At 41.9% G+C, this 21773-nt stretch overlaps 1 protein-coding gene across 1 annotated transcript in view; it reads right to left on the bottom strand.

Moving 5' to 3' along the window:
• The window catches only part of LOC110522347 (spermatogenesis-associated protein 7), a 42829-nt gene that overhangs the window by 2930 nt on the left and 18126 nt on the right, over window positions 1–21773 (bottom strand). The window contains exon 6 of the mRNA XM_036975933.2: window positions 20820–20874. Within this exon, the coding sequence (XP_036831828.2) occupies window positions 20820–20874 (55 nt within the window). The remainder of the gene's footprint in view (window positions 1–20819; window positions 20875–21773) is intronic.

Genomic DNA, 21773 nt, shown 5'->3' with positions numbered 1-21773 from the left:
CTATTTCTCTCAAAAAGAAGTTCCATGCATTTTTAAAATTAAATATGACGCTGAGTATCAGCCCCCTGTCAAGCTGTCACCCTGTGAAGCCAGTGTACAGACATCATGATCCATGATGACAGGGCTAGAAGCTAAACTAGTGTACAGACATTATGGTCCATGGTGATAGGGCTAGAAGCTAAACTAGTGTAGAGACATTATGGTCCATGGTGACAGGGCTAGAAGCTAAGCTAGTGTACAGACCACAGGAGGTTGGTGGCACCTTAATTGGGGAGGACAGGCTTGTGGTAAAGGCTGGAGCGGAATCAGTGGAACTGTATCAAATACATCAAACACATGGTTTCCATGGTTTCCATGTGTTTGATCCCTTCCATTTGCTCCGTTCCAACCATTATTATAACCATTATTATATTATATTCTCCCCTCAGCAGCCTCCACTGGTACAGACATAATGCACCATGGTGACAGGGCTGGAAGCTAAGTCAGTGTGATGTGGTCCGAGTGACAGATGAGGCGGATGAAGCTCAAGGGTCTGAAGAGGAGCTGATTATCTCCCTCTCGTGCCAACAGTCACACCGATGCATTATGATGGGGGCCCATAGATAAGGGCTACATACTAGTCTCTAAGGGCCAAATGGTTGGAGATAAGGGTCTAATCCCCATCGTTAAAGGTCAAATACCTGTATCTGGTCAGTTGATGGATTTTATTCATTGTTCATGTTTTTAAAATAACAAAACTGTTCCATTTCCTGGTTTCATGCTTAACAGCGCTCTGAGCTATACAACTGACCTCCAGCGAGTATGTGTGTGTGAGTGCATATGCATGTTTTTGATTGGCGTGTGTTGGGTGTAGTTCATCCTCTGTCCATGCATGAGTGGGTGTGTGCCTGTGTGTTTGTGTGTATGTGTGTGCGTGCGTGGACTAACACCATGCTGTGTCTGTCAGTTAGACAGGCTCCTTAGGATACATGTAGGTCACAGGAAACGCTGGGAAACGCTCTGAGCTGCCACCCACACAACCCTCAACCAGCGACAAACTCTCTTTCTCTCTCACACACACACACACACACACACACACACACACACACACACACACACACACACACACACACACACACACACACACACACACACACACACACACACACACACACACACACACACACACACACACACACACACACACACACACACAGAGAGTCAGCTAACCGAAGATGGAGGTGAGAAAGGAGGGAGAGAGCTAGGAAAGGGGTAATGAGAGGAAAACAGTAGTAAAAGAGAGGAAGGGTTGAGTTTGGGAAACCCTGATAAAGTACACTGTAAAACATGCAACTAAGAAAAAAATCCATGTACTGTAGCTTAAAGATGGAATCCTTATGAGGGGAAACAGCGGGCTGTCTGCCCCAGCACCTTAGTTATTGTTTTTATTTTGTGGATGAAACGGAGTTGGCTGGACTTAACTTGGTAAATTGATGAGGTGACATGCAATTCTCCTCTAACGCAATGTTTTAGCATAATGTGAGTAATGTAAATAATGACGTTTGCAACACATATTTCGGGCATGATCACACAAGAGAATTTAGTTTGCTGAGACCCGCAACTTAAAATACTGTGTTGGCTTAAAATACATGTGCCTCATTAACATAATTCCCAGAGTGCCTTTCAGCCAGTTGTATTCAGAGGCTGAAATATGATGCATTACACGAGATATACCAAAAAAATACGTGAATTTGTTTTAACCATTAGTAAGATTGTTGTACCTGTTTATCTGGTCTGTGGTTAGTCAGGATATATACAGAACCAGTCAAAAGTTCGAACACACCTACTCATTCAAAGGTTTTTCTTTAATTTTACTATTTTCTACATTGTAGAATAATAGTGAAGACATCAAAACTATGAAATAACACATAGAATCATGTAGTATCCAAAGTGTTAAACAAATCAAAATATATTTTAGATTTTTCAAAGTAGCCACCCTTTGCCGTGATGACAGCTTTGCACACTCTTGGCATTCTCTCAACCAGCTTCATGAGGTAGTCACCTGGAATGCATTTCAATTATCAGGTGTGCCTTGTTAAAAATTAATTTGTGGAATTTATTTCCTTCTTAATGCGTTTGAGCTAATCAGTTGTGTTGTGACAAGGTAATGGTGGTATACATAAGACAGCCCTATTTGGTAAAATACCAAGTCCATATTATGGCAAGAACAGCTCAAATAAGCAAAGAGAAACAACAGTCCATCATTACTTTAAGACATGAAGGTCAGACAATCTGGAAAGTGCAGTCACAAAAACCATCAAGCGCTATGATGAAACTGGCACTCATGAGGACTGCCACAGGAAAGGAAGACCCAGAGTTACCTCTGCTGCAGAGGATAAGTTCATTAGAGTTACCAGCCTCAGAAATTGCAGTCCAATGAATTGCTTAACAGACTTCTTGATACTACCCATCCCGCATGCGGGAGCGTAATCATAGCCTCAAACTAATTAGCATAACGCAGCGGACATAAATCTTCCTAGAAAATGTTCCTATTCATGAAAATCACAAATGAAATATATTTAGACACAGCTTAGCCTTTTGTTAATCACACTGTCATCTCAGATTTTTAAAATATGCTTTACAGCCAACGCTAGACAAGCATTTGTGTAAGTTTATCATGGCATACTGCTATGGCTAGGCTCTGCTAGCATCAGGCAACATTTTCACGAAAATAAGAAAAGCAATCAAATTAGATAATTCACATTTGAAGAACTTCGGATGTTTTCACTCAGGAGACTCCCAGTTAGATAGCAAATGTTCCTTTTTTTCAAAAATATTATTTTTGTAGGCGAAATACCTCCGTTTGTTCTTCACGTTTGGCTGAGAAATCGACCGGAAAATGCAGTCACTACAACGCCAAACTTTTTTCCAAATTAGCTCCATAATATCGACAGAAACATGGCAAACGTTGTTTAGAATCAATCCTCAAGGTGTTTTTCACATATATATTCAATAATATATCCGTCGGGACAATTGGTTTCTCATAAGAAGCGATTGGAAAAATGGCTACTTGTGTACTTTACGCAAGATTTTCTGCCGGAGCCATCATATGACCTCTTGCTAAATGTGGTCCCTTACAGAGTTCAAGTAACAGACACATCTTAAAATCAACTGTTCAGAGGAGATTGCGTGAATCAGGCCTTCATGGTCGAATTGCTGCAAAGAAAGAAGTACTGAAGGACACCAATAAGAATAAGAGACTTGCTTTGGCCAAGACTCACGAGCATTGGACATTAGACCATTGGAAATCTGTCCTCTGGTCTGATGAGTCCAAATTTGAGATTTTTGGTTCCAACAGCCATGTCTTTGTGAGACGCAGAGTAGGTGAACCGATGATCTCCGCATCTGTGGTTCTCACTATGATGGATGAGCAATTGTGATGTGGTGGTGGTGCTTTGCTGGTGACACTGTCTCTGATTTATTTTGAATTCAAGGCACACTAAACCAGCATGGCTACAACAACATTCTGCCGCGATACGCCATCCCATCCGATTTGTGCTTAGTGGGACTATCATTTGTTTTTCAACTGGACAGTGAACCAAAACATACATCCAGGCTGTGTAAGGGCTATTTGACCAAGAAGGAGAGTGATGGAGTGTTGCATCAGATGACCTGGCCTCCACTATCACCCGACCTCAACCCAATTGAGATGGTTTGGGATGAGCTTGACCGCAGAGTGAAGGAAAAGTGCTCAGCATATGTGGGAACTCCTTCAAGACTTTTGGAAAAGCATTCCTCATGAAACTGGTTGAGAGTATGCCAAGAGTGTGCAAAGCTGTCATCAAGGCAATGGGTGGTTACTTTGAAGAATCTGAAATATAAAATATATTTTGATTTGTTTAAAACTTTTTTTGGTTACTACATGATTCCATATGCGTAATTTCATAGTTTCGATGTCTTCACTATGATTCTACAAAACATGTATTTAAGTTTTTTAATTCATTTTAGTCCATTAATTGGATCATGTCTGAATCTGGAAAGGAGTCAAAGGGGACTGACTCTATGTGCAAAATTGACATACTTGTCTGAAATTGTATTTTTTTAAACAGTCAATAACAAAATAATTTCCATAGTTGAGCAAACATCTACAGTATAGTTCATCCAACTTACTTGTATAGTTCAGCTGATGATATCCTTACATCCATAAGTAGTGACGACGTAATCAAAAGTTGAGTCAAGGCATCCAGCTGCAATACGCTTTCTAGTTTACTTTGCAAATGTGTTGAGACAACTCAGGAATGCATGTTAACAGAACTTTCTTGCCCTAAAGTTGAAAAAACTAGAAATTGTGTTGCAGCTAGTTACAATGATTTTTAAAGTTGACTCAACTTATTTGTATTTATTTTTACAGTGGCAGCCATTTCTGCTTCCTATCCTTTAATTGGGTGAAAGAGAGGGTAAGGGTAGGCATTTTGTCAGTAACCCTGAAGAAAAGGTTTTCACAGCAGGGCACTATATAGCCGATGGTTTAAAATATAAATTAACAGAGAGACTAATAGGTCAATAAAAAAAAGAAATCTGAGATGGATTGAGTTGTCCTGTGTGGTCTGAGTAGGTCACCAGGGGAGTGAGGCCTCCAGACCTTAGTTACTGAGTTCCGATAGCAGAATAAAAGACAGATGTCTTCCTACACTGAGGTGATGGATAACTGTGACGTCATTTGTATGTGACGCATACACATTGAATATAGAGAGGGGGTAGACAGCATACCTAATGTCCAGCACTTCCTAGAGGCACGCACGCACGCACGCACGTACGTACACACACACACACACACACACACACACACACACACACACACACACACACACACACACACACACACACACACACACACACACACACACACACACACACACACACACACACACACACACACACATACACACACACACACACACACACACACACACACACATACACACACACACACACAGAGAGAGAGTACACAGTGGCAGAATACCTGTGAATGACCCAAAATGAAGGAAAGCTTTGAATATGTACAGACTCAGTGAGCATAGCTTTGCTATTGAGAAAGGTCGCCATAGGCAGACCAGGCTCTCAAGGGAAGACAGGCCAGGTGCACACTGCCCACAAAATGAGGTGGAAACTGAGCTGCACTTACTAACATCCTGCCAAATGTGTGACCATTTTAGAGACACACATGTCCCTCAGATTACACAGACACACAAAGAATTTAAAAAAAATCTAATTTGGTAAACTCCCAGAAATAACACAGTGTGCAATCACAGAAGTACGATTTGTGACCTGTTGCCACAAGAAAAGGGCAACCAGTGAAGAACAAACACCACTGTAAATACAACCCGTATTTACATTTATTTATTTTTCCCTTTTTTACTTTAACTAGTTGCACATCGTTACAACTCTGTTTAGAGACATAATATGACATTTGTAATGTCTTTATTATTTTGGAACTTTTGTTAGTGTAATGTTTACTGTTAACCTTTTATTGTTCATTTCACTTTTGTTTATTCATTTCACTTGCTTTGGCAATGTAAACATATGTTTCCCATGCCAATAAAGCCCCTTGAATTGAACTGAATTGAATTGAGAGATTAGTTGTTAGACTGCCTCACCCTCCACAGCTGAGTATAATGAAAGGCTAGTAGAGCCACCATCCTCAGGATACACTATTAGGGAAAAAAGGGGTTTTCGGCTGTCCCCATAGGAAAAGCCTGTTTGAGTCCAGGTAGAATGCTTTTTGGTTGCAGGTAGAACCCTCGATGAAAAGGGTCCTACATGGAACCCAAAAACGTTATACCTGGAACCAAAAAGGGTTCTTCAAAGGCTTTTTTTCTAAGAGTGTAGCCTAGAGCTGCAGAGTCAATCTTCCCAGGCTAGGTTAGAAACACGGAACCATTAAAATGGCTTCATGCCTCCTCCAGCTCCACAGCTTAACACAACGCTGTTGGGAAAAACAACCGGTGACAAGCAGAGGAGGGCCAGCATTATAAATCTGTAACAGCTGGAGAGGAGGGATAAGAATGTAGATTTATCCCAGTTTATAAACCTCAACGTTAATCCTTACTCTTAATAACATACCCGTGATCTAATTTCTTTCTATAATAGAGGGATGTGAGTCTACTTGGCATCTGTACCTCATTAGCCTGATTTCCCCATTTTTGCACCCATTTCAGGGAGGCAGAATATAAAGAGAGCTTTCACTGTGGACTCCATGGAGTTGTGTGACTGTTATTATTGACAGTGTGTGTGTGTGTGTGTGTGTGTGTGTGTGTGTGTGTGTGTGTGTGTGTGTGTGTGTGTGTGTGTGTGTGTGTGTGTGTGTGTGTGTGTGTATGTATGTATGTGTGTGTGTGTGTGTGTGTGTGTGTGTGTGTGTGTGTGCGTGTGTGTATGTATGTATGTGTGTGTGTGTGTGTGTGTGTGTGTGTGTGTGTGTGTGTATGTATGTGTGCGTGTGAGTGTGAGGGGTGTTATTGAAGTGCAGTGTCCTTCCCCTATCACATGCTGGCATCCTAAGGGGTGGGTAGGTGGTGTGAGAAAGATATAAGATCAGGTAACATATCCCCTTGGGTTTCTGAATGAGGGTTCATCTTGATGTCTCTATCTCTATATATGTGTGTGCGTGATTCCACTGAAACTATTTGTTAGCCAGACCCATCACGCTTGCACAGCAACAAAATAAATTACAACTCATTCCCTCCAGGTCTACTGTGTCCACATGTCTGTGTGTTTCTGAGATTGAACCCCTTCAGCAACAAAGGTGTTCTCTCTCCTGTTAGGACGTATCTGTATTTAAGAACATGGAGAACTCAATATAATCTTCCCCACTCCCATTCACTCGCTTCGTCAAGTAAAAGGACAGCCCAGGGTATCGTGTGTGTGTCTGTGTAGGTCAGAGGGTTACCGAAGGATAGAAAGATAGAGTTGAGTGAGAAGCAACAGACAAGCCAGGGTGTGTTCATTCCTGTCTAAGCAGAATTCAATCAAAAGCACTGTTGTTAAGAAGTGGATTTCACTGTCGACAATGTGTCTTGTAAATTTCCCTGATGTTCATGGAGATCGCATTCATTAAGGCGCATTCATCAAGGCGCAAGTGTAAATTAGACTCCCCTCCCTCTCTCTTTCTCTCTCTGCCTACACTCTTAGAAAAAATTTGCTATCTAGAACTTAAAAGGGTTCTTCGGCTGTCCCCATAGGGGAATCCTATGACGAACCCTTTATGGTTCCAGGTAGAACCCTTTTGTGTTCCTTCGAGAACCCTTTCCACAGAGGGTTCTACATGGAACCCAAAAGTATTCTACCTGGAACCAAAATGGTTTTTCCTACGGGGACAGCAGAAGAACCCCTTTGGAACCCTTTTTTCTAAGAGTCTCTCTCTATATATATCTCAAACACACACACACACCCACCCACCCACACACCCACACACACACAGACACAGACGCACGCGCACACGCACACACATACACACACACACACACACACACACACCCACCCACACACACACACACACACACACACACACACACACACACACAGACGCACGCGCACGCGCACACGCACACGCATGCACACACACCCACACACCAACCCACACACACACACACCCACACACCCACACACACAGACACAGACACAGACGCACGCGCACGCGCACACGCATACACACACACACACACACACACACACACACACACACACACACACACACACACACACACACACACACACACACTAAAATGTTACTCTCAGGAATAAGAGTAATGTTGCCTGAGCCCCAACATCCCACAGATAAAGTACCATAGCAAATATTGGTCTCTTAAATAATATTCCCAGAACAATCCCTGATTATGGATGCGTGGTAGTGTAGGATCAGCACAAACGCAGTCGACACCTCATCTATTTCAAATACAATTTTAGTTGTCACATGCACCGAATACAACCATGAAATGCTTACTTATGAGCCCTTAACCAACAATGCAACGTTGTAAAAAAGAAGTACAAAATATTTGCTAAATAAACAGAAAAAACTATCAACAAAATAATGTACAGTAACAAAAACGAGTCTATATACAGTGGGGCAAAAAAGTATTTAGTCAGCCACCAATTGTGCAAGTTCTGCCACTTAAAAAGATGAGAGAGGCCTGTAATTTTCATCATAGGTACACTTCAACTGACAGACAAAATTAGGAAAAAAAATCCAGAAAATCACATTGTAGGATTTTTAATGAATTTATTTGCCCCACTGTTGAAGGAGTACCCGGTACCGAATCAATGTGCAGTGGTACGGGTTTATCGAGGTAATTGAGGTAATATATACATGCATGCATGAGTAAAGTGCTCTGCCTTCCTTTTCCTGTAGTCCACAGTCATCTTCTTTGTCTTGCTCACGTTGAGGGAGAGATTGTTGTCCTGGCACCACACTGTCAGGTCTCTGATCTCCTCCATATAGGCTGTCTCATTGTCGTCATTGATCAGGCCTACCATCGTTGAAGGTCAGCGTGGCGGATGTGTTGTTGACCACCCTCACCACCTGGGGCAGCCCGTCAGGAAGTCCAGGATCCAGTTGCAGAGGGAAGTGTTCAGTCCCAGGGTCCTTAGCTTAGCGATGAGCTTTGAGGGCACAATGGTGTTGATTGCTGAGCTGTAGTCAAAGAACAGCATTCACACATACAGTTGAAGTTGGAAGTTTACATACACCTTAGCCAAATACATTTAAACTCAGTTTTTCACAATTCATGACATTTTTAATCCTAGTAACAATTCCCTGTCTTTGGTCGGTTAGGAAACCACTTCATTTTAAGAATGTGAAATGTCAGAATAATAGTAGAGAGAATGATTTATTTCAGCTTTTATTTATTTTATCACATTCTCAGTGGGTCAGAAGGTTACATACACTCAATGAGTATTTGGTAGCATTGCCTTTAAATTGTTTAACTTGGTTCAAACATTTCGGGTAGCCTTCCACAAACTACCCACAATAAGTTGGGGGAATTTTGGCCCATTTCTCCTGACAGAGTCAGGTTTGCAGGCCTCCTTGTTAACACACGTTTTCAGTTCTGTCCACAAATGTTCTGTAGGATTGAGGTCAGGGCTTTGTGATGGCCACTCCAATACCTTGACTTTGTTGTCGTTAAGCCATTTTGCCACAACTTAAGAAGTATGCTTTGGGTCATTGTCCATTTAGAAGACCCATTTGCGACCAAGCTTTAACTTCCTGACTGATGTCTTGAGAAGTTGCTTCAATATATCTACATAATTTTCCTCACTCATGATGCCATCTATTTTGTGAAGTGCGCCAGTCCCTCCTGCAGCAAAGCACACCCACAACATGATGCTGTCACCCCCATGCTTCACGGTTGGGATGGTGCTCTTCGGCTTGCAAGCATCCCCATCTTTCCAACAAACATAACGATGGTCATTATGGCCAAACAGTTCTGTTTCTGTTTCATCAGACCAGAGGACATTTCTTCAAAAAGTACGATCTTTGTCCCCATGTGCAGTTGCAAACCGTAGTCTGGCTTTTTATGGCGGTTTTCTTCCTAGCTGAGCGGCCTTTCATGTTATGTCGATGTAGGACTTGTTTTACTGTGGATATAGATACTTTTGTACCTGTTTCCTCCAGCATCTTCACAATGTCCCTTGCTGTTGTTCTGGGATTGATTTGCACTATTCACACCAAAATACATTAATCTCTGGGAGAAAGCGTCTCCTTCCTGAGTGGTATGACGGCTGCGTGGTCCCATGGTATTTATACTTGCGTCTGTTGTTTGTACAGATGAATGTGGCACCTTCAGGCGTTTGGAAATTGCTCCCAAGGATGAACCAGACTTGTGGAGGTCCACAATTTTTTTTTCTGAGTTCTTGGCTGATTTCTTTTGATTTTCCCATGATGTCAAGCAAAGAGGCACTGAATTTGAAGGTAGGCCTTGAAATACATTCACAGGTACACCTCCAATTGACTCAAATTATGTCAATTAGCCTATCATAAGCTTCTAAAGCCATGACATACTTTTCTGGAATTTTCCAAGCTGATCAGTAACTTCTGATCCATTGGAATTGTGATACAGTGAATTGTAAGTGAAATAATCTGTTTGTAAACAATTGTTGGAAAAATGACTTTTTTTCATGCACAAAGTAGATCCTAACCGACTTGCCAAAACTATAGTTTGTTAACGAAAAATAGGTGGAGTGGTTGAAAAACGAGTATAAGTGTATGTAAGCTTCCGACTTCAACTGTATGTGTTCCTTTTGTCCAGGTAGGAAAGGACAGTTTGGAATGCAATAGAGATTGCGTCATCTGTGGATCTGCGGTATGTGAATTGGAGTGGGTCCAGGGTTTCTGGGACGATGGTGTTGACGTGAGCCAAGACCAGCCTTTCAAAGCATTTCATGGCTACAGATTGGAGTGCTACGGGGCGGTAGTCACTTAGGCAGGTTACCTTGGTGTTCTTGGGCACTGGGACTATTCTGGTCTGCTTGAAACATTTAGGTATTACAGACTGGGTCAGGGAGAGGGTGAAAATGATAGACACTTGCCATCTGGTCAGTGCATGCTCTGAGTACGCATCCTGGTAATCCATCTGGCCCTGTGGCATTGTGAATGGTTACCTGTTTAAGGGCTTACTCACATCAACTATGGAGAATGTGATCACACAATCGTTCGGAACAGCTGGTACTCTCATGCATGATTCCGTGTTGCTTGCCTCGAAGTGAACTTCAAAGGCTTTTAGCTCGTATGGTTAGCTTGCGTCATTTGTCAGCGTCGAGTAGAATGATTCACGTCTCTGTGTGTGGAGTAAAGGTGTTCTAGAGGTTTTCTTTCTCTAGTTGCACATGTGACATGCTGGTAGAAATTAGTTAAAACGGATTTCAGTTTTCCTGTATTAAACCTCTTAAAGATCTCTACAGATCGACGTCTCACCCTCGGGATGTTTGAGCTAATGTGCGCTAATGTGATTAGCATGACGTTGTAAGTAACAAGGACATTTCCCAGGACATAGACATATCTTTATGGGCAGAAAGCTTAACCTGTTGAGTGTAGGGGCAGTATTTTGATGTTTGGATGAAAAACGTACCCAGATGAAACTGCCTATTTCTCGGGCCCAGAATCTAGAATATGCATATAATTGTCCGATTAGGATAGAAAACTCTCTAAAGTTTCCAAAACTGTCAAAATGTTGTCTGTGAGTATAACAGAAATGATATTGCAGGCGAAAACCTAAGGAAAATCCAACAAGGAAGTGCCTAAAAGAAACGAATCTCCCTGTTCCATTGCATGCCTCCCCTCAATTTAAAGGGATATCAACCAGATTCCGTTCCCTATGGCTTCCACATGGTGTGAACAGTCTTTAGACATAGTTTCAGGCTTTTATTCTGAAAAATGAGCGTGAAGGATCACATCGTGTCAGTGGATGGCTGGGTGCCAGCAGAGTTTTGCATGCGCAACAGCTTGGAGAAGACATTTTCTCTCTCTCTCCTATTGAAAAAGCTACGGTCCGGTTGAAATATTATCGATTATTTATTGTAAAAACAACCTGAGGATTGATTATAAAAAACGTTTGACATGTTTCTATGAAATTTACGGATACTATTTGGAAATGTAGTCTGCCCGTCATGACCTGCACGAGCCTGTGTATTTCTGAACAAAACGCGCCAACCAAATGGAGGTTTTTGGAGATAAAAATCATCTTTATCGAACAAAAGGAACATTTATTGTGTAACTGGGTGTCTCGTGAGTGCAAACATCCGAAGATCAACAAAGGTGAGCGATTCATTTCATTGCTTTTCTGACTTTCGTGACCAATCTACTTTGCTGCTAGCTGTTTGTAATGTTTTGTCTGTTAAGAGAGATGTCCTAACGTAAACACTTGGATAGCTTTTGCTGTGAAGCTTTTTTTTATTATCTGACACGCCAGGTTGATTAACAACAAGCTAAGCTGTGTTTTGCTATATTGCACCTGTGATTTCGTGAAAATTAAATATTTTTTGTAATTTAATTTGAATTTGGCGCTCTGCAATTCAGCGAATGTTGACGAAAATGATCCCGCTAATGGGATGGGTGCGCCAAGAAGTTAAATTCTTGTTAATCTATCTGCACTGTCCAATTTACAGTTGCTATTACAGTGAAAACATGCTATTGTTTGAGAAGAGTGCACAGTTATGTACTTTAAAATGTACACTCCCGTTCAAAAGTTTGGGTTCACTTGGAAATGTCCTTGTTTTTGAAAGAAAGGCAATTTTTTTGACCATTTAAATAACATCAAATCGATCATTGTAGTCATTGTTAATGTTAATGCAAGAGAAAGGCCATTATCTGACTTAGGACTCTAGAATTTGGCCACTAGATGGCTGAAACTTAACACAATGTGGAAAAAGTGAAGGGGTCTGACTACTTTCCGAAGGCACTGTATATGGACTCTGCATAAGTGTTATTCATCAAGGTCAAAAAGCCAGATGTCTGTTGAGAATGCGTCGACGAGTGGAAAATCCACCTTTACCCTCTGTTCAAATGGCGAACGTGCCAACACTGCATAATAAACTGGATGAGCTCTGTTCAAGACTATCCTATCAATGGGACATGAACAACTGTAATATCTGATTTTTTTACAGAGTCATTGTTAAACAAGGACATTGATAATACACAGTTAGCTGTATTTTCTGTGCATTGGCAAAACAGAACGGCAGCCTCTGATAAGATCCGCTGATGCGTGGTCTGTAATATTAAGGAAGTCTCAAGGTTTTGCTCTCCTGAGTTAGTGTACCTCAAGCTGTAGACCACGCTATTTACCAAGATTATTTTTATTTTTATTCTATGTAGCTGTCTATTTGCCACCACAAACCGATGCTGGCACTAAGACCGCACTCAATGAGCTGTATAAGGCCATAAGCAAACAAGAATATGCTCATCCAGAGGCTGCTAGTGGCCGGGGACTTTAACTTAAGGATCAATTTTTGCCTAAAATGACATACCCAAATCTTATAGGCCTGTAGCTCAGGAGCTGAAGCAAGAATATGCATATTCTTGACACCATTTTAAAGGAAACACATTGAAGTTTGGAAATGTGAAATTATTGTAGGAGAATAAAACACATTCGATCTGGTAAAATATAATACATTTCTGTTCAAAATGTTGTATCAAGTCTGCCCAAATATGCCTAATTGTTCAGTATATACACTACTGTTCAAAAGTTTGGGGTCACTTAGAAATGTCCTTGTTTTTGGAAGAAAAGTACATATTTTGTCCATTAAAATAACATCAAATAGATCAGAAATACAGTTTAGACACTGTTAATGTTGCAAATGACTATTGTAGCTGGAAACGACTGATTTTTAATGGAAAATCTACATAGGTGTAAAGATGCCCATTATCAGCAACCATCACTCCTGTGTTCCAAGGGCACATTGTGTTAGCTAATCCAAGTTTATCATTTTAAAAGGCTAATTGATAATTAGAAAACCCTTTAGCAAATATGTTGGCTGAGCTGAAAACTGTTGTTCTGATTAAAGAAGCAATAAAACTGGCCTTCTTTAGACTAGTTGAGTATCTGGAGCATCAGCATTTGTGGGTTCGATTACAGGCTCCGAATGCCAGAAACAAAGAACTTTCTTTTGAAACTCGTCAGTCTATTATTTTTCTGAGAAACAAAGGTTATTCCATGCGAAAAATTGCCAAGAAACTGAAGATCTCGTACAATGCTGTGTACTACTCCCTTTACAGAACAGTGCAAACTGGCTCTAACCAGAATAGAAAGAGGAGTGGGAGGCCCCGGTGCACAACTAAGCAAGAGGACAAGTACATTAGAGTGTCTAGTTTGAGAAACAGATGCCTCAGAAGTCCTCAACTGGCAGCTTCATTAAATAGTACCTGCAAAACACCAGTCTCAACAGTGAAGAAACGACTCCAGGATGCTGGCCTAAAATGGATTAAAAAAATAATAAATCCTCAGCAATCTACACACAATATCCTATAATGACAAGGTGAAAACAGGTATTAGAAAGTTTAGCAAATGTATTTAAAAAAAAACAGGAATACCTTATTAACATAACTATTCAGACCCTTTGATATGAGACTCGAAATTGAGCTCAGGTGCATCCTTTTTCTATTGATCATCCTTGGAGGCCACCTGTGGTAAATTAAATTGATTGGACATGATTTGGAAAGGCACACACCTGTCTATATAAGGTCCCACAGTTGACAGTGCATGGCAGAGCAAAAACTAAGCCACGAGGTCAAAGGAATTGTCCATAGAGTGCCAAGACAGGACTGTGTCGATGTACAGATCTGGGGAAGGGTACCAAAACATTTCTGCAGCATTGAAGGTCCCCAAGAACACAGTGGCCTCCATCATTCTTAAATGGAAGAACCACCAAGTGGTGGTTGGAACCACCAAGTCTCTTCCTAGAGCTCTGACAGAGGTCTAGAGTTCCTCTGTGAAGATGGGAGAACCTTCCAGAAGGACAAACATCTCTGCAGCACTCCAAAAATCAGGCCTTTATTGTAGCGTGCCAAAACGGAAGCCACTCCTCAGTAAAAGGCACATGACAGCCCACTTGGAGTATGCCAAAAGGCAACTAAAGACTGTCAGACTATGAGAAACAGGATTCTCTGGTCTGCTGAACCCAAGATTGAACTCTTTGGTCTGAATGCCAAGCGTCACGTCTGAAGGAATCTTGGCACCATTCCTACGGTGAAGCATGGTGGTGGCAGCATCATGCTGTGGGGATGTTTTTCAGCGGTAGGGACTGGGAGACTAGTCAGGATCGAGGCAAAGATAAACGGAGCAAAGTACAGAGTGATCCTTGATGAAAACCTGCTCCAGAGTGCTCAGGACCTCAGACTGGAGCGACGGTTCACCTTGCAACAGGACAACGACCCTAAGCACACAGACGAGACAACACAGGAGTGGCTTCGGGACAAGTCTCTGAATGTCTGGGGTGGCCCAGACAGAGCCATGAGACATGAACATCTCTGAAGAGAACTGAAAATAGCTCTGCAGCAACGCTCCCCATCCACCCTGACAGAGCTTGAGAGGATCTGCAGAGAAGAATGGGAGAAACTCCCCAAATACAGGTGTGCCAAGCTTGTAGCATCATACCCAACATGACTCTATGCTCTAATTGCAACCAAAGGTGCGTCAACAAAGTACTGAGTAAAGGGTCTGAATACTTATGTAAATGTAATATTTAATTTTTATTTACATTTTTTTTTTTTTTGCAAAAATGTCTAAAAACCTGTTTCTGCTTTGTCATTATGGGGTATTGTGTGTAGAATGATGAGGGGCGGGAAAACGATTTAATCCATTTTAGAATAAGGCTGTAACATAACAATATTAAATGACGTGGAATAGACATTGATTTGACGTCTGTCCCAAGTGGGAAGCCCCCTTGGAAGTTGTAAAAAGGAGAAATATGCCAATAGGAAGCAATTCTAGGAAGGTAAAAAAATAAAATAATGGATAGAGATCCTGTTGGCAACATCTTGACAAATTGAAAACTTTTTTCTCTCCCTTTTTCCCTGTGATAAAATGGATTTCAAATGAGTGAATTTGAATAAATGTAAACCTGTTCTACTGGTGGCATGGAAGCATTTTGGGTCAATTTCATTTCAGTTTTTCTGTTTTATTAAAAAAGTTTGGAGACTTTTCCTCCCTTCCCTGACAGCTAAAACATCCCATGCAAAGAAAAGGTATTTAGGGATGTCAGGGGTGTGACCAATCATGATGGCCATGACTTTAAAGCTATGCTTCTAATTGAGGGCTGAGTAATTGATTTTGTGACTTATTAGTTGTTCAGTTGAATTAGTTTGGATGTCCTTTCTGAACCTGCTGTTTTCACTCTGATGTGGTCGCACAGGGGATGTACGATAAACTGGATGTTCTGTTATCATAGAAAAATGACAGACTGACTTTGGATACATTGGTTTTGTATGTGAAGTACAATCTCCATTAACGTTTTTTAGGACAAGGAGTTTTTACACACACCTTTACTCTCTACCCCCAACCTCAACAAACACACTCACACAGAGTTAAGACCGTGCACTAAAATTAGATCAAGGCTGCTGATTGAATCGGTTGGCTGCTATTTCTGTCCTAGTCAATGATCCTGTACTCATACACACCCTCAGGTCAACGGCACCTCAGGGACACCGTGACCCAGAGGGACACACCCACACGGACACACACTCTGACCCCCAAAAGACCCTGAACAGGTTCACTGGGCAGGATTTCTAAGGCTGGGCAGGATTTCTAAGACGGGGACAAATGATCAGCAATATGTTTCCCCAGGACCAGTAAAGCCTCAAGTACTGAATTGTCTGGAAAATAGTTATTCATTTTCTGCAGGAAGACTATGGCTATTTGAAGACAACATGTTGATGAACAACCTTTAACATTTGATGTTGTTGGTTTAGTTGGTAAACAGCTCAATACAAAATCCAGGGTAATAATGTAGGATAAAACTGTGGGAGGTTTGCTCGCATAAATCATTAAAGAATGTAATAGTGCACCGTATGGAAAAACAAATACAACTCATAAAAACACAAATCCCATGAGACTGGCACAGGCAGCACAAATAAACACACCTCCCCATCTTAAAGTGAACACACCTCCCCATTTTACAATAATCTCTCGTGGACAGATTCTCGGAGGCATGTAGAATTATGTGATTACGAGCAGAAATAGTTCCTGTTTTAGGGTTTTCGGCTTTGATTATTTGGACAAATCAGGATTGGGCAAAGATGGTGCTTAAACTGGTGTGTGATTTTCAAGTCCTTGTGAGGATGATAAACGGTGTCCACTAGATACCACAGCCACAAAGTAAAAATGGCCTATATCATAAGAATCCAGGAAAACAATAATTGTACTTTTGGGAAAGTAAGATTAGGGGTACAGTAAGGCTGTGTATATAGGAATAAATGCTATAGCTCCCATCCAGCAGACAGAAGTGCTGAATAAATGTTTTATGAACACAGCATTCCCGTTTTCTCTCTCTACCGCTGACTAAGTGTTGCAGATGTTCTTCTCCCGGCTTTCCACTGGAATTGATTTATTATCCATACAGGGTCATTCATTTATCTTTCTCTGGGACCGACTGTCTTCCCTTGTCTTCTCTGTATGATTACGGAGGAGAGATAAGACATGGTCGTAAGCGATAGAGAGAGAGAAAGAGAGGGAGAAAGAGCAATGGGGAGAGAGAGAGGGAGAGGGGAGAGAGAGAGAGAGAGAGAGAGAGAGAGAGAGAGAGAGAGAGACTAACACAGGGCAAATGGGGGGAGAGAGAGAGAGAGAGAGAGAGAGAGAGAGAGAGAGAGCGAGACTAACAGGGCAAATGGGGTGAGAGAGAGGGGGGGAGAGAGAGAGAGAGAGACTAACACAGGGCAAATGGGGTGAGAGAGAGAGGGGGAGAGAGAGAGAGAGAGAGAGAGAGAGAGAGAGAGAGAGAGAAACTAACACAGGGCAAATGGGGTGAGAGAGAGAGAGAGAGAGAGAGAGATAGACTAACACAGGGCAAATGGGGTGAGTTCTTTACTACACTCTTAGAAAAAGTGTTCCAAAGTTCCAGGGTTCTACCTGGAACCAAAAGGGTTCTTCAAAGGGTTCTCCTATGGGGACAGCTAAATAACCTTTTTAGGTTCTAAATAGCACCTTTTCTTTCTGAGTGTACTGACAATCAACAGGAGCCAACTAGGACCAAGTACTCTCACTCTCTGTCACAAAACATGGGGCCAAGCTGGGCCAAGTGTTACAGTGGACTGTTTATCACAAAGAACACAGAGAGGGATGACAGGCAAGGCAAAATAGAAGGAAGTGATGCAGTCCAGTAATATACTACTGACACGTGTAATACGACCAAACAGGGTCGCTTATCTCTTACACTCTGGCTCAAAGAATAAGGCCAACTAGCGCATTGTCAAACAAGTATCTCACTTTCTGACTACAAATAGGTCTATCTAGACATCTAATTTCTAACTGGAAGAATGGGCAAACACAGAGCCTAGCGCGTTAGCTCAATCTTTATCACAAACATGTTTAGAACAGGGTCAAGTGGCTTTCTTTCTCTCCTTCAGGGCTAAAAGGGCCTTGTAGCTCACTGTTTGTTTGCTGCCAACTTAGAACACGTAGAAGAGATTTCCAGTCAGTGGGATCAACTAATAATAAAATAACGAATAAAGAATGAGTCAACAACAAAGTACAGGCCTAAACAGGGCAGTAGCTTGCTGTCATATGATCACACAGAAAATTGTGTGTGTGTGTGTGTGTGTGTGTGTGTTGATGCTAACTTGGCTCTGTCACGCAGAGAAAAGTAAACAGTATGAGCATCGGAGACGAGACAGGTGCCCTGGCAAGTGTGGCACAGCATGGGACGACAGTGACACAGTGAAGAAACTGTGTCACTGAAAGATAGGATCTCTGCCTGCTCGCTAATTAACCCTGTCTACTCACGCACAACACGCAGGCACGCATACACACTTCCATCTGTTTCAAACTAGCCATTCCAAATCAATTCTCCAGTTTTAGTTTTGTTTGGTTTTATTTACTCCCTGCTCTCTGTGTGTTCCACACTGAAGACAGGGATAGTTATTGATTTGAAACAGTGGCAGATAGTGCAGATGTTTCACTGTTCCTGAGGGACTCCTGTGGAGCCAAACCAACTGTTCTGGTCAGATGGCCCACAACACATTTAATCTAACTCACACACACACACACACACACACACACACACACACACACACACACACACACACACACACACACACACACACACACACACACACACACACACACACACACACACACACACACACACACACACACACACACACACACACACACAGACGGGCTGGTAAAACAATAAGTAAAGTCTGCATATACTACCATGTCAGGCTCTGACTCCTAACCTTAGATAAGCATGCACAGCGTTCATGTAAATTATTGGTAGAGACATTAAATTCCACATACAGTACCAGTCAAAAGTTTTAACATATCAACTCATTCAAGGGATTTTCTTTATTTTTTACTATTTTCTACATTGTAGAATAATAGTGAAGACATCAAAACTATAAAATAACATATGGAATCATGCACTAACCAAAAAGTGTTAAACAAATCAAAACACGCGCTTGGCATTCTCTCAATCAGCTTCACCTGGAATGCTTTTCAAACAGTCTTGAAGGAGTTCCCACATGTGCTGAGCACTTGTTGGCTGCTTTTCCTTCACTTTGCAGTCTAACTTATCCCAAACTATCTCAATTGGGTTGAGGTCAGGGGATTGTGGAGGCCAGGTAATCTGATGCAGCACTCCTTACACAGCCTGGATGTGTGTTGGATCATTGTTCTGTTGAAAAACAATGATAGCCCCACTAAGCGCAAACCAGATGGGGAATGGAATGTTGCTGCAGAATGCTGTGTTAGCCATGCTGGTTAATTGTGCCTTGAATTCTAAATAAATCACCGACCTTGTCATCAGCAAAGCAGCCCCACACCTCTTCCTCCATGCTTCACAGTAGGAACCACACATGCATAGGAACCACACAGGAACCTCACAAAGATACAGCTGTGACAGATTTCCACTGGTCTAATGTCCATTGCTTGTGTTTCTTGGCCCAAGCAAGTCTCTTCTTATTATTAGTATCCTTTAGTGGTGGTTTCTTTGCAGAAATTAGACCATGAAGGCCTGATTCACACAGTCTCCTCTGAACAGTTGATGTTGAGATGTGTCTGTTACTTGAACTCTGTGAAGCATTTATCTTCTGAGGCTGGTAACTCTAATGAACTTATCCTCTGTAGCAGAGGTAACTCTGGGTCTTCCTTTCCTGTGGCGGTCCTCATGAGAGCCAGTTTCATCATAGCACTTGATGGTTTTTGCGATAGCACTTGAAGAAACTTTTAAAGTTCTTGAAATGTTCCAGATTGACTGACCTCCATGTCTTAAAGGATTGATGGACTAACATTTCTCTTTGCTTATTCGAGCTGTTCTTGCCATAATATGGACTTGGTATTTTACCAAATAGGGCTACCTTCTGTATACCTTATCAAAACACAACTGATTGGCTAAAACGCATAAAGAAGGAAATAAATTCCACAAATTAACCTTTAACAAGGAACACCTGTTATTTGAAATGCATTCCAAGTGGCTACCTAACGAAGCTGGTTGAGAGAATGCCAAGAGTGTGCAAAGCTGTCATCAAGGCAAAGGGTGGCTACTTTGATGAATCTGAAGTAATAATTACATTTTGATTCATTGAAAACATTTTTGATTACTACATGATTCCATATGTATTATTTCATATTTTTGCTGTCTTCACTATTATTTTACAATTTGGCAAATCGTAAAAACAAATAAAAACCCTTGAATGAGTAGGTGTGTCCGAACTTTTGACTGTATTTGATTGTACTGTATGTATCTCAAGTTAGCTTAGTCTGAAACAGATTTTGATACTGCACTGGCATACAAAATGAGAGTAAGCAAATGAGAGTAAGCACTAAATTACACAGCAAAGATGTGAGGAGTTTGTATGACAGGTGTTTGATAGAGTTGTGTGTGTGTGTGAGCGTGCGTGCGTGCGTGCGCGTGTGTGTGTGCGTGCAGTGCTGAGGCAGGAGCTCACCAGAGCTGAGTACCGGCACCTAAAATGTTATACTGTTTGAGCTCCTGTTCCTCTTATAGAATATAAGCTCATAAGTATTGTTGAGCTCCTGCACCTAAATATAAACAGTACCAGCACCCAAAATGAGTACCGGGAACCTATTTCAGTCCCAGTCAAGCTCTGTGTGTGTGTGTGTCTTTGCACTAACCTGACTCAGGTCGTGTCTCCATGTCATCTGCCAGCTGAAGACGGACTCCAGAACACTTTGGGAAAAGAGAGAGCATCACTTTCGACACTTATAGTTACCTATTTGACAGTCATACTCAGTGGCCTACTTTGGAATTTACAACACAATCTCAAATTCAATTCAAATGTAACACTTCAATGAGTAAAAAGTCTGAGCAGTAGCATTTTCACGGGGCCCCCCGCAAGGTGACAGCGGGGACTGCGAGGCACTGGTGGGACGCCTTGAATGAAGAGTGAACTGTGCTGCCTGCATGCCAGCAGAGGACCTGCTAAATCCCCCCTTTTGACAAACCCCTTCCTCTGCTCCAACAGAGTTCCTCTGTGGAAATGGGAGAAACTTCCCGAAGGACAACCATCTCTGCAGCACTCTACCAATCAGGCCTTTATGGTAGAGTGGCCAGACAGAATACGCTCCTCATTAAAAGGCACATGACAGCCCGCTTGAAGTTTGCCAAAAGGCACATAAAGACTCTCAGACTATGAGAAACAAGATTCTCTGGTCTGATAAAACCAAGATCGAACTCTTTTAGCCTGAATGCCAAGCGTCATGTCTGGCGGAAGCCTGTCACCATCCCTACGGTGAAGCATGGTGGTGGCAGCATCATGCTGTGGTGAGGTTTTTCAGCAGCAAGGACTGGGAGACTAATCAGGATTGAGGCAAAGATGAATGGAGCAAAGTATAGAGAGATCCTTGATGAAAACCTGCTCCAGAGTGCTCAGGACCTCAGGACTGGAGTGAAGGTTCACTTTCCAACAGGACAACAACCCTAAACACACTGCCAAGATAATGCAGGAGTGCCTTTGGGACAAGTCTCTGAACGTCCTTGAGTGGCCCAGCCAGAGCCCGGACTTGAACCCGATAAAATATATCTGGAGAGACCTGAAAATAGCTGTGCAGCGACCTGACAGAGCTTGA

This window comes from Oncorhynchus mykiss, chromosome 4 (assembly GCF_057628025.1).
Source record: "Oncorhynchus mykiss isolate SJ-2025 chromosome 4, ASM5762802v1, whole genome shotgun sequence".
Lineage (NCBI taxonomy): Eukaryota > Metazoa > Chordata > Actinopteri > Salmoniformes > Salmonidae > Oncorhynchus > Oncorhynchus mykiss.
Note: the sequence above shows the minus strand (reverse complement) of the source record. Positions and strands in the feature narration are given on the sequence as shown.